General features: G+C 44.2%; 2 protein-coding genes across 2 annotated transcripts; both read right to left on the bottom strand.

Moving 5' to 3' along the window:
• Positions 1-1,474: 1,474 nt before the first annotated feature.
• Positions 1,475-3,189, bottom strand: LOC123116933 (pentatricopeptide repeat-containing protein At2g42920, chloroplastic). Its single transcript, XM_044537799.1, has one exon. The coding sequence runs from the start codon at positions 3,118-3,120 to the stop codon at positions 1,558-1,560; it is 1,563 nt and encodes a 520-aa protein (XP_044393734.1). The 5' UTR covers positions 3,121-3,189; the 3' UTR covers positions 1,475-1,557.
• A 144-nt stretch (positions 3,190-3,333) lies between these two features.
• Positions 3,334-7,790, bottom strand: LOC123116932 (guanine nucleotide-binding protein subunit gamma 1). The gene is made up of 4 exons (XM_044537798.1): positions 7,549-7,790; positions 4,124-4,176; positions 3,954-3,998; positions 3,334-3,848 (listed from the first exon to the last, which is right to left on the bottom strand). Exons 1-4 carry the CDS (start codon positions 7,660-7,662, stop codon positions 3,764-3,766), a joined length of 297 nt encoding a protein of 98 aa, XP_044393733.1. The 5' UTR covers positions 7,663-7,790; the 3' UTR covers positions 3,334-3,763.
• Between the last annotated feature and the right edge of the window lie 6,427 nt (positions 7,791-14,217).

Genomic DNA, 14,217 nt, shown 5'->3' with positions numbered 1-14,217 from the left:
TCCGGTTTCGCATTGAATGCCTTTATATAAGGGTGTAGGTCAGTTGCCTTATCCCTCCAACTTGACCTTATTGCATTGTGTGACTCCTCAACATTGGTAGTTGTACGACTCCATCTTCAAGAACCAGAGGTGGCAAGTTCAAAGAAGTTGGGTGTCCAGGTACGAGCCTTTGGTTATATAGGCAAATATGCCCCAAAATATAGTACATGCAACCCGGAAATACGATGGGGGAAGGAGTTAATGAATAGCTTTACAATAAATCCGAACACGTCTCCGACTTATCTTGAGCCATCAGTTACATTGAATAGAGCGCTTTACCGGTAGCCATGACCTCTGCTCCTATTGGGGGAAGGGGGTGTGCCTTTGGACCTCGAAGACTTTATTAATAAATGGATCAAAGAAGAAAGCCCTATCTATGTCATTATATATGAGGAAAGAATCCCACACATCAGGAGTGTAAATAATTGTGACCGTATACATATAAAATGATAACAATGGAACAATAATTCCTTCCTTTCCCGGTAGTCCTATTTACAATTGCAAGCAATGGCCAACATCGTCGTTAACTTTTATAGCTACGCTATAGACAAAATTTATATTATCGACCCAAGCACACCATTTTTTGAATAAGTCTTTCATTCTTAAGGTCCATCAGATAATCATCCATTTGATTTTGTCATAAGGTTTTACAAAGTCTATCCTAAATATCACCGCATTTTCCCCCTGGTGAATCTCACAGTCTCACAGATGGTTTCATGTAGGACATTACTCCACAAATGATGTTTCTTTCTTGCATAACTATCGTTTTAGACGGACAGAGCACATGGTCAACCACCACATTGAGCCTATTTGTAGTCCTTAACATTTTTAATTTTTTTACGAAAACCTTAGTGAAAATATGAAGCTTACACTACGTAGATAGATCCGCATGTATTTGATGGACACATACAACCTCCTTACCCTTTGGTAACAAAACAATATCATCAAAATATGAACTTTTCCAAAGATCATTGTTGAGCAAAGGCAAGAAGAGTGGTGCCATAGGCAAGACGTCTGTGACTGCTTGATGAATTGTTCTCTTCTTTTTGGATTGTCGTGTGTGATGTATCGGTTGATGTGTTTTTGATGGTGGTTATTTTGCAATGTTGTGATCCATGGGCTGAGGTTGTAGGCATTTGCTTGTCTGGTGGGGACATGGGGTGGTCATGGAGATTCATACTTTGGGAGTAGTCGAGATGTGGCCAAGTTAACGGTTTTTCTCGGTTTTGCATCAATTAACTGGGTAATTCTTTTTGTTTAACTTTTGTGTCCGTTTTGAAAAAATGGAGTATTTGACATGTCACACGGGTGCACATGTATTACTCCCTCCGTCCCTCCGTTCCATAATGTAAGACGCTTTTTAACACTACACTAGAGTAAAAAAACATCTTACATTATGGGACGGAGGAAGTAAAAAGGAACGAAACTGAAACCATAAACCCCAAACTGAATCTCCATACAACAAGTCTGTATTTTGCTGTTGCTATGTATTGTACCTTGAACTGCTGAACACTTGTACTAGCTGACGAACTCGTGGACGACACCATTCACCTCGATCATGCTACACCCGGGCACCTTGGCCACTCCCTCCTCCCGCATCTTCCCCCTGACACCCAAGCCCCGGCCCACCTCGCCGTCGCGTGCAAGCACACTCGCCGCGAGCACGTACGCGCCGCTGTCCTGTGGGTCGCATTCCACGGCTCCCCGCGCCGCGCGCGCCCCCGCCTCCGCGTCGCCGTGCAAGCGGCATCCGGAGAGCAGGGCGCCCCAAATGGCCGCGTCTGGCTTCATCGGCATTGCGCGGATGGTGTCCTCCGCCTCCCGGAGCCTTCCGGCGCGGGCGAGCGCGTCGACAAGGCAACCATAGTGCTCGATTCCCGGTGTAACACCGTATTCCCTCGCCATTGACGCGAACAGAGCCTTCGCCTCGTCGGCCAGGCCGGAGTGGCCGTAAGCCATCAGCATCGCGATGAAGGTGACCTTGTCCGGTCGGAGACTGTAAGGTTCCAGCTCGGAGAACAAGGCGAGCGCTTCTTGGCATTGCCCGTGCGCTGCCAGGCCAAGCATCATGGTGTTCCAGGACGACAGTTTGGCCAAGCCGTGTGATCTCGAGGTGTCGAACACCTGGCGAGCCTTGTGTATGGAGCCACACTTGCAGTACATGTCCACGAGGGCGGTCACCACGAGCGCGTTCATGGCCACATCGTGCTTGTCTATGTACGCGTGCACCCACGCGCCCTGCTCCAGCGCGCCGAGGCTGGCGCAGCAGCCGAGGACGCTGACGAGCACGTTGGCGTTCGGCTCCACGCCGTCCACCTGCATCGCGGAGAAGAGATCGACGGCGTCTTGGCACCTCGCGGCGCGGGAGTACGCGCTCACCATGGTGCTCCACGTTGCCACGGTCCTGTCCGGCATGCCGTCAAACACAGCCCGCGCCTCGTCGACGCGCCCCGCCCTCGAAAGCGCCAAGATCGCGCTGTTGCACGCCACGACGTCGAACACCTGGCACTGCCCAAAGAGTGCCAGCGCCTCGTCCGCGCGGCCGCAGGACGCGTACATGGCGATCATGGAGTTGCGTATATGCGCGTCCCCAGCGAGCCCGAGCTTGAGCACCATGCCGTGGAGCGCCGCGCCGTCGTCGGCGCGTCCGAGGCGCCCGTATGCCGCGAACAGAGACGGGAACGTGCGTCGCTCCGGCGGCGTGGGCGACCGGAGCATGTCGACAAACAGCGCCACGGCCGCGTCCGGACCGGGCCCGTCGGACAGCGCCCGTATGACGGTGTTCCACATGAAGGAGTTGGGCCTCGGGTGGTGCCTCACGATGCGCGCGGCGTAGGCAGCGTCGCGTCCTTCGCCGGCGCAGAAGGCGACGGCGCGGCTGGCGGCGATGGGGTCTTTGGCGAGGCCAGACTTGACGAGCGCGGCGTGGTGCTGGCGGAGGTGAGCCATGGTGGCGCATTGCGTGTGGAGGAGGGTGAGGGCCGGGTGGGAGGCAAGGAAATCAGAGATGGATGGGGAGGAGGGAAGGAGAGGGGAGGTGGTGGAGGAGGAAGCGCTTGCGGGCGATGGCGCCATTGCCATCCTCTGTACTCTGGTAATTGCTCGGGTTCTTTCTGGCGGTGACTGTGTGCGCCCCTGCCATGGCTTTCTTCGGATAAGGTCACCTCCTCACTTGTGGCCATCTTGTGCTTCCTTTACCAGTATTTGGCTGGGCCGAATTAGGTTTGGGCTTTTTACTCAAAGTATGGGCAGAGTCAAATGGTACGTTGCATATTCTTCATGTTGTAATCAGACTCACAAAATAACAAAAGTTCCATTCACAGCAACAAACATACATCCATGCTTCTTTTTTTTTGTCACAGTTCAGAAATAAGAGAAATAATCGTCAATTTTCATTGTTCGACGTTGATTGCAGAATATCCAACAACATGATAACTAGGTGGAAAAATAAGAGAGTTCATATAATTTCTCAGACTAGGACGACATTCTTGAGCTAAGATCTCATACTTCACCAACACCAGAGATAATGCAATGCACAGGAATGCAATAGACAGAAAGAACTTATTGAAGAACAAAGTCTTGGTCAGTCCTCGGTGCTGCTTCCGTGTTCCACAGTACCCTTCTCATACCATTCCTTCAACAGAGATTGTGAAGAAACTCTATGGGAAAAGAATCGGTCCTCGCTGCTGCTTGCGTCTTGGTGTCACTCTTACTTGGCATTTTGTCACAAAAACCAGCATTTGCATCTGCGCAGATCCTGCGGACCTTCAAACCACCTATCCCAAGACTGGTAAGCAGCTCCGGTAGTTCTGCAGTTACAAACAAAAGAAGTCATTAGACTATGAGTGGACAAAAATGTTTAGATAATCCCTTAGATAAAGTAATACTCGTAGGATATTTTTGTGGTTACTTACACAGGAAGTAGAGGGTCTGCTTTGCTTTCAATTGTTACAACAAACCTAACAAAAGGTTAATACTGCAGTCAGCCCCCGGTCACCGATAATACAGAGTGTAGGTGGTGCTTTTTAAGAAGTAACACCATACAGTAAAATGTGAATTGATCTGAGTTTTTTCTGACACGTACTCTTGCAGTGCTGTTGACACCTTATCCATCTTATTTAGCTCGTCAAGTTCCTCCTGTATGAAGTCCAATTGAGAATATCAGCAGTTTGGCAGAGAAGGGAATACCCATATCTCGTAAGAAATTCTATTGTGCCAGATCTACAGATAATTATGTCAAGGACAGATACCTAGCTCATCAATAGCATCTCTATTGTGAAATTTCAAATGAACTTATTTTTAAAACGTGTGGTTTTTCCCTGCTATGAAATTAGCATTCTCTGCTTGCATCCCTGAAATGTGACACTAATGGAGAAGTTTGAGTGTACTGTTCAAAATGAATTTACTACTAGTGAAGCATCATCAGCTCTCACTTATTTGTACATAAAGATGGCTTTCGTTCATGTCCACCATTATCCAAGCTATTTTGGAACACAACCACGCAGCACCACAAAACATTGAGTTCATTGCCCTTCCTTGAGCACTGCATTTTGCTTTTTATACGCAGTTAGAACGCGTGCATTTTCATTGTAAAAAAAAGTCAGAATGTTTTGATTTTTTTACTATTTGTTTCAATTTTACTGTGCATGAAGGAGCATATGAGCCTGAGCTTCAGCAAAAATGAAAAAAATCACTGGTGCTTAGCCATCAAAATAGGTAATACAGCTTGCTTAACACCCTTGGGATCTAACAAGTGAGCTCAATAATATTATTAATTATAGTTACTAGTTTGTAAACTCTCGGTCTCTCATAAATCCTTGCTAGTTTTACTGACTAGGTGGTACGTAGATGCCTACTCACTTAAGTAAGGTATAAGTTAAACAGTACAAAAGTACAGAGGTCGATTTGAGTCATTTGACACCCGATGATCTGATGCTGATAGAAATGGTAAAAATGGAAGTTACATGTCTCTCTCTGAACCTTTAAAAATGGTAAGAAAATTCCCCGTCAGAATAGATAAATATTTGGATGTGTCATCAAACTGATTGCATGTGTTAATTGTTTTTATTTTTAACTATATTATAATAGGATGTCGACAGTAGAATTTCCACCAGATAAGAACTATGTTACTCCATCTTAATCAAGACTCAATACTCATGTCGTTTTTCAAATTTGAACTTGCAAGAATACTTCGCAAAAGAAAATACAATAGATTTAACAAAAGATGACAAAATATTTTGTAGCATAACATTCATCTATCAATGCCATGGCCCTGGTCCTTGAATCTAGATTATCCAGAACCATATATATATAGAAGACAAATGAATTTTATTCATGACGATATTCATCTGGCGTCTGATTGTAAGAACTTCAATGAATGAGAATTTGGAGTGATAAAGAAAATTCATCATTAATTATAACTTGAAATTACAAGTACAAAATGTTGCATTTATAATAATTAGCATAGTTTTGTAATTAAAGAAATTGATCGCAGTATAGAAACATAATTGATTAGAACTTAAGCACGTAACCAAATAACATACAGTAATACAAAGAGTTTCTTTAGTTGTTCATAGAGCATGAAAATCTTCAGATTGCCAAAGCCCTCCTATATCTATACTACTCTATAGTGTACCAATTTTGAAATGGATCCAGAGCATCAATCATACCGTTGGTCTCTAAAATCCAAGGGCTAAGATCAGCTGGATTTGCCATGAACAATAGACTGATGTTGCCTCTATTCTGTTCTAGAACATTCACGTGGCCCTTCCAGGAAAAAAAATGCCCATATGTGATGCCTCATGGGCCATATTACCGTTTGAGCGGATGACGACTTGAGCCCAGATAAGATGGTTTGGGAGGAGAATGGGAAGAAAAAAAAGATAGAGTAACATACATTTTTTTAATGAACCTACAATATTTTAGATGTGAATGTACAATTTTTTGTGTGAATATTAAAAACAATTGTGGGTGAAATTCCATTTATCAAAATCACTCTGTTATACTTTTTTCGAGTCATGCTTCAAAATCACCTCATTCTTTTAAGACGTGCATTGCACGTGCACACATACTAGTAACTATATCATATTGTGCTAGGGTGACATCCCAATTATCATTCGCGCTGCAACAGGGAAATGGTGTAACAATTACTACTACCTCCGACCCATAATAAGTGTTGCAGTTTTGAACTAAGCCCAGTTCAAAACCGCGACACTTATTTTGGATAAAAGGGAGTGGTACAACTCTGGAATAATAACTTAGGTAAATAAACCAAAACTATCCAAGTTGGTCTTAACTTGTAAGAACTACCAAAATAATACTCCCCCCGTTCCTTGATATAAGGTGTATAAATTTTTGAGAAAAAAAATCCGAAATATAAGGTGTATTGCATTGCACCACTCATTAGGATATTTCTTTTAGAGATTTGATTACATTTCCTTATATTAGGCAAGGTCCTCTATTTTCTCATGTCAATTAGTCAGGTGAAATCTCGCCCAAAAGTTGTGAAATTTCCCCTCAATATGCGTTCTTTAATTTCCGTGCCAAAAACTATACATCCTATATTTAGGAATGGAGGGAGTACGAGTATTTGTTAAGCAGTTCCCTAGTTTATGGGCCGCATACCAACTTGCCACCTAAACTAATGAGCATCCAAACTGAAAACGCTTTGCTACAGTACTCGTTTTAGTTGTCCCATGAATAAAAAGACATATCTTGTGTTTGGGTAACCACGTTGATCCAGCACCGATTTCTCCTTCCAATGACTTCCAACGATTGGATCACGCACTGGCACGAACTATAGAAAACATGGCTCCCCATGCAGCAGGTCCCCCGCAGGCCACAGCAGCCGCGCCACACCCCATGTGCATCATCACTTGTTAATTCCTCAGTGGTACACTGCACAATCATTTGACGCAGCAGAAATTCGCTTTTGTTTTCTTCGGCAGAGAAACTGGAACGGATATAGCCGGCCAGATCTGTGCATGTCAGAGAAAAGGCCCGGGAAATACCAGTACGGAACTGAATATTTGCCGCAAGAAATCCTGAAGCAGGTGTGCGCGACCAAGGGGGCACCGAATGTGGACATATGCCCTTTGACCGCTTTCTCCCCCTCCCCCACCCACCCCACCCGCGGCCCACCCCCTACCCCATGGGACGCAGGGAAATGCAGGCGAGAGAGATGGACGCGCGAGAACCTCGGAGGTCAGCCATGTCGAGGTCTTCGTGGCGCATGGTGAGGGATGGGGATCGTCGGATCGAAGAAGTTGCTACCCCAAACTAGTTTCTATGCTTCAGAACATGGGGCTGAAAAGCTAAAAGCTTCCGTGCCGCTTTTCTTCAGAGAATTGCCGTTCTTAGGCCAACAATTTTCGAAACAAAGTCAACGAAAAGGCCCAAAGATTCAAGAAAGCAACCACTCTTTTCCCCTTATATATCGGAGACAGACTAACAACGGAAACAATATTCAGAGAGAAGGTAACAATGGAAACGAGGATGACATGGGCGGACCTCGAGGAAGCGCGCTTCTTGCTCGAGCTTCTTGAGCTCGGCCTGGATCCGGTGCCGGCCCCGCATGTCCCCGGCTTCCCCTCCACCCCCGCCGACGTCGCCCGGAACCTGCATCGCCGCCAGAGGAGTGGTGCCGGCAGCGAGAGGACCTCCACTCCGCGCTGCTGGTCTGTCTGCTGGACGATGGCTCGGAGTATAGAGTAGTGGGTGGGGTGGGCAGACACGCGCAGCCAAGCGCAAACTGGCAGATGCGTGCGTGGGTTGGGCTGCACTGCGAGCGAACCAACCAAACAAGAGGTGTCACGAATGCGCGGACGGCGGAAAGGCTCTTTTTTCGTTTTCGAAAAGGTTTCCTTGTGACGACGACGGATGGACCGATAAGAGCATGGATAAGTATACCAGCTGCTGGTTAAAGTCTGTCATTACAACTCTTTTCTAGTTAACATGACGTAGTGAACAAAGAAGGTACATATTGTATACAGGCCTATCTTCTCCCCGCAAGTGCCTAAGAGCAGCAGACCGGTTTCACGAAAATTTTACTTCTCTCTCCCCGTCCTGCTAAGCATAAGATATGATTTTCTTATAGGGCTGACTCAGCTTTTGTACTTCTTAAAGGAGCGGTGGATCAATGTTTTGGCAGTCATATTCCAGATATGATTTGTGATTTTGTGAAATAAGGGTTGGTTTTGGAGACGATTTTGCAGAGTACTATATTATATAGCTTAAAACTAACGGTATTGAAGTTACGGTTCAAAAAATTATATGTTTTGTACAATCCACTGAAAACTATCACAAATTTGGTTTTCTATTTCAAAAAGCACCGATGACCGAATCATTAAGCTTTGACCAGGTTTATGACAGATCGGGCCCACGCATCAGGTACGTCAGCACTCAGGCGTGGCGATTAACAACCATCACCCTGAGAGGTCAAAAGGGTCGGAGCCCCTCTCTCTCGGAGTCGCCCACTCCCCTTGGTCGATCACTCTTCTCTCTGTTCGTCTACTCAGCTCCACGCGCCGATCAGCGCAGTACACGTCGCCAGTGAGCATTCTGTCACCCTGCATGATCAAAAGGGCATGCATCTCTCTCTCTCTCTCTCTCTCTCTCTCTCTCTCTCTCCTCGGCTGCCCAGTCTCCCTATCTCTCTGCTCAGCTTGACGTCGCTGCCAACCTCACTGCTCGTCGCCAATGAGCCATGCCGTCATGGAAGGACGGGGAGGACAACATGTACGACGACCTAGACATGGGTTGCAGCATGGACATGGAGATGTGGGTAAGTCTTTTCTGCGCCAAGGGTTAGGGTTCTGCAGTTTGGGGAATTTTTTGATTTGAGCTATGTTTGACACGGTTTCGAAAGATTTTTTGACTCATGTTGGTGCTAATGGTTGTAGGAGACCCCTCACACCATTCCTGACTCCTAAGCCAATCTTTCGTGGTGATGTTCTAGATTCATCACCCAAGTGCATGCTGCACCATCAAAGGCCCAACAAATATGTTGTCTTTGATTGAATTGACACTAGAAGGAGATTCCTTGGGTCTTCTGTGCAGGTGAGTTAGTGGTATATGAGACTTTTGTGCAAAAAATATATTCAGATCTAGCTTTGTTTGTGTACTTCTACTCACTTAACCTATGAAGCATATATAACTGAAATAGCAATACAGTAGATGATGCAGTGATACTAGTCCATAGTGCAGAATATGCTTTGTTTGTTGTTGCTTAATTGGTCATTGACCAATACTCAATACATTGTTGTATTTGCTAGCCAGTGACCATTCCTAGCAGTAATTAAATATTGCAAAATGAGGTAGTGGTTAGTGACTAGCTAATGAAATGGCCATTGATGTGTATTGTGTTTGTCAAATTACCAATTGAGGTACCGTTTACGGCTTTACAGTTAATAGTAGCTCATGAAATGGTCACCGGTCTGTATGTAGTTTGTTAGTGTGCACTATTGTTTGATGTTAGATAAGTAGTGATCAATGTAGTAAATTAGTTATCTATGTCATAAATTCTTAAATAGTACGGAGGTAAATTGTTGTACTATCTACTTTGCTTTTGCAGGGAGGTTTAAACTATGGAGTGGTGGAGTGGGTTGTTGGGCCTTGGCATGTTATACTATAGAAGTGCTTAACTAGGTTGTGGGACATGTTTCATGAGCAAAATGCTGACAAGGTGTTTGACAAGGAGGCTCATGACAAAGAGATCGCCAAGCTCAAGAAGGAGAATAATCAGCTCGACAATCAATAAAACCATCTTGTGGATGATGTTGCCAAGCTCTATGATTGGCAAGATGGTAGGCAAGGGCATGATATGAAGTACACTAGCCAGAAGGAAATGGATGATGCATTTTTGAAGAAGTAAGAGCTAGAGCAACATGCCAAGATGCAAGTACAGTTAGAGAAACTGAAGCTGCACAAGGAGAAAAGGTGCATCATTTAATCTCAAGCAAATATCATCGAGAACACCAGGAAGGCCATGAGTGAGACCAAGGAGGACAGGAATCTGATCAAAGAGGAGAATAAATAGCTTGAGTATGACATTGCTGACCTTCTGAAAGAAGGGTTTGAGAGCAAGAAGAAGCTCCAGAAGATCAAGTCTCTGTTGGAGGATGGAAGATCACATCTGGTGGCTAAGTAATATACTAGACCTATATAAATAATTGGCCTATGAAACTGATGTTGAGAGGTGTATATTCGGGGTGGTATGATGTCCGAAGTGCTAAGTTTGCTATGATGTTAGAATTGCCAAGTTATCTTTAATGAGTAGGTTGCTTTAGTTATGAACTGGTTGCTTAAGTTATGAACTGCATGTCTTAGGTAAAATCATTTACGAGTAATCAACTAAGACTGCTATGTATCATCTTTTGATGGGTTTTGGTCTTATCTTGTGATGCATAAGTTTAATCGTTATGTATGGATGTTGTTATCACAACCTGATGCTTTGTTTACTTAGAATGGCCACATAAATTGGTAAATGGGGCTTACAATGGGCTTTTTACTCTAAATGTACAAAACCTACCATGTCCCAGCGTACCCTTTGTTAATATAACCCCCCTCCCCAAGCAGTTCACAGCCACAACCATATTTACCCTAGCCACCACCCCATAGTGCAAGAACCCTAGGAAGAGAGATGCATCCAAGCCTGGGTGAGGTCACTTAAGAAGAGGAGGAGGTAGTGGAGGTGAGGGCTACCAGGGTGCGACAGCATAGAGCATCGACGCGCAGGGCTCAGAGGGAGAGGGGTCCTATGGCACTGCGAGAGAGGTCTCAAAGGGCACCGACGGCAACAGGATACTCGTTGGAGTACATCCACCAACTGTCCAACACAAGCTTTTAAATCTAGGTTGACATATCAGTTTTGGGTCTTTGCTGATATAAACAAAACATATCATTTTGTAAATATCATTTTCACACATAACATCTGATATAGACCTAAATATCAACTGATATGGTCGATATCTGACCCGATATGCCCACTAATATAGACCGAGTACATCGATAACACAATTATTAAGCACTAGAAAAAATACATTGCAGGACTATGAATCAACAAAACACGATAAGCCAAAATACCACCCACATCACATGTGAGAAAGAAACTCAAAACCACCTTGTTGTTTGCTACTTACAAGGGTCGAACACTAGATGGGATAGTCTGACCCAATGTCTGACTTATATTTTGCCCTCTAGACACAAGTCAAATATTCTGGCTTATGTCAAAATGTCCGACCTTATACAAAAATCTTTGTATATGCTCGGGCATGACTCAGACCCTCGACAGAGAGTCTGACTTGTGTTCGACTATCATAATGGGCATATTTTGGGGAACCTATAAATAGACCTCTTCTCACCTATGAGGAAGGGGACAATCACATTCCTCCTTCTGCCATTGCTCTAAAGCTTCAGAGCTTAAGATCTCCCTCCCTAGCAGCCATCCATTTCACCCATACTTTTAGGGAGAGCAAGATGAGATCCCGGTCTACTAATTCACCAAAGTAAAACTTGTTTTCATCGATTCCCCATGATATCCTTTGTGAATGTTTTACGCGGGTTTGCGAGAATCCTAGATGGACTGTGTTTTCCAGGAGATTCCAAGTTGTGTGTGTTGGAAGTATGCCCTAGAGGCAATAATATTGTATTATTATATGTCCATGTTTATAATTAAGAGTTTATATTCTATGCTATAACTTGTATGATCCCGGAATATGCAATTCAGTGAAAAACTCATATGCACGTGTGGAATGATAAATGTAAAACCCAATTCCTAGTCTCGCCTCTAAGACTAGCTCTTATTTATGATCATGTTTTCTGGATCTTAGGATATCCTTAAGTGTAATGATAGTCCTAAAATAACTTTGAGAATATGACGTTGGAAGAACGATCATATTGAATTAACCAAAACTTCTTTGTTATACTTTGAGATACAATCATCACAAGTCAATCATTATAACATAGAGAGTTGACGTATGCTTTAGTTCCTTAGACCATGAGAGTATAGTAGTCACTTCTTACCGTACGATGGACTTTGCGGTTGCTAAAACGTCATCTGTAACATGGTGATCATAATGACAGCTTACAGGTTCATCAGAAAGTTTGACAAGGGCCTAGATAGCTCAAGCGTCGGATTTGCTCCTTCGATGATGGAGAGATATTCTTAGGGCTCTCTTGGTGTGACGGCATCCATCACCTTCTGGCCAGACACAGTTGACTAGGTCACAGGGATGCCGGAACATGTCAACGAGAAAGAAAAGGACAAAATCGATAACGAGGAGACCGTATAGTGAGCATAAGAATGACTCAAGAGGATACCGATATATCTCACTGCGGGTTTTGTAAAGTATCACGAAGCAAAGGTGATAGCACGTGATAACCAAAGGCTAACTCGAATGTTATTCATGTACTCATAGGAATTGATATGGCTGTCCACGGTTCTGCTATCGATCATTGAACGAAAGGGGTTTTGTTCATGTCTATGTTTTACCGAACCTACAGGTTCACAAGCTTACAATCTGTTGAGTTTTAGTGGGGCAAGAGTTATGAGAAAATATTTATGAAATAGTTTCATTAATATTAGAAATAGTTACGAGAGGAACCGGAGGCATCCGGGGGTTACCGGAAGAGTTTTGGGGTTTATCGGGTGATACCGGGAATTGATATATAGGTGGAAAATGTTTCTGGAGATGTTAAAGTAGAAGTAAAAGGATCTAATAATGATTAGGAGGCTTAATTATTTGAATATCAACGGGCGAAAGAAAATAATAAAAAGGCCAAGTGGTCGGGAGTTATTGGGCACTAGGGCCCAATAACACTTGGGGCGCCCCCTAGCTTGTTGGGCAAGGTAGGGGAAGCCGAATATGAGGGGAACTCCCCCTACTCTTGCCCGGCCAAGGGGGGAGGTTTCCTTCCCCCTTGTGGCACCCCTCCCTCTCCTTCAACCTATATATACTTGAGGATTTGGCCCTTGGAAGACACAAATTTTGTAGCTTCCTCTAGTTCTATAGTTCTAGTTCTAGTTGATCCAATTATAGCTAGATCTAATCCTCTCTAGTCCTCATAACTAGAAGCCTAGTGTAGTTCTAATATTCTCCTTCTAATTCTCCGGCATCGATCAGCTCTGGACGGTGAAGCGCTGACGGATCGTGAAGACCGTACACGTACAAATTGTGGAGAGGTCGTGCTTTAGTCTTCGGTTCAAGGGACCGTTTGTGAATGGTTCGAGGGACTTCAAGTATGATCTACACCAACTCTTATTTTGCTGTAACTCGGAGTTGGTAAAGATCTGATCTAAACCGTTTATGCATCTTCATAGTGTTACTGGTTTGATTGTAGGTCAAATTTTTTTGTACTACGTTTCCCAACAGTGGCATCATGAGTGGTTCATGAGTAGATGCAGGTTTCGATCTAGATCGCATGTGAATGTGAGGGTTTGATGATCTTGTTTGCTTCACTCAAGTGTTGCTTCGGTTCAGTACATTGGCGGCATGATGTAGCTTTTTACAAAGTTCTGACAATCAATCAGCTCTGGCTGTTGATGATCTGCTAATAGTTCTTTGGGCTTCATCATAGTCAAGAATATTGAACTGTCACAAGCATGAGTGGGCAATGAAGATGTTTGATCTTCACGGGGGTCATGCTTGTTAAAGTTTACTATGGGGCTAGAAATTTTTAATTAGGTATCTTCCCTCACACACCCCCGCAAAGTTAATCGAGCAACAAGAATTATTGCTTTAATGGTGGACGTAGGTAGCTAGAGTTCTCCGAAAACCCTAGAAGTCATGTAGTTGAAATTTGCCAAACCGATTAGAGGACGTCTAACTTGGTTTTGCAGGATGCATGTGATGTGGTGTAGTCTTCAACGTGATAATGAGTTTATGTATGAGATGGTTATATGATGTAATGTTAAGTGACCTGCACGTCACAGTATGACATGATGGCTGGAGCCAAGGGATTGTCACTTTAATGACTTGTGTGCCAATCGTGATATTTTATTTTTATCAATGGGAGTGACGGACTTGGTATGAAGGACAACGGTGCAAGGAGGCTTCACTAGGTGCAGGAGACCAAGGTGGTTCTCGCGGCAGCACACTTCAAAGTAGTTTGATGAAGACCTTGGAGGATCATGGAGACATTCCCAATGCAAGGGCTATACCATATCATGCAATTAAGAAC

Source organism: Triticum aestivum, chromosome 5B (assembly GCF_018294505.1).
Source record: "Triticum aestivum cultivar Chinese Spring chromosome 5B, IWGSC CS RefSeq v2.1, whole genome shotgun sequence".
In the NCBI taxonomy this organism is placed as follows: domain Eukaryota; kingdom Viridiplantae; phylum Streptophyta; class Magnoliopsida; order Poales; family Poaceae; genus Triticum; species Triticum aestivum.
Note: the sequence above shows the minus strand (reverse complement) of the source record. Positions and strands in the feature narration are given on the sequence as shown.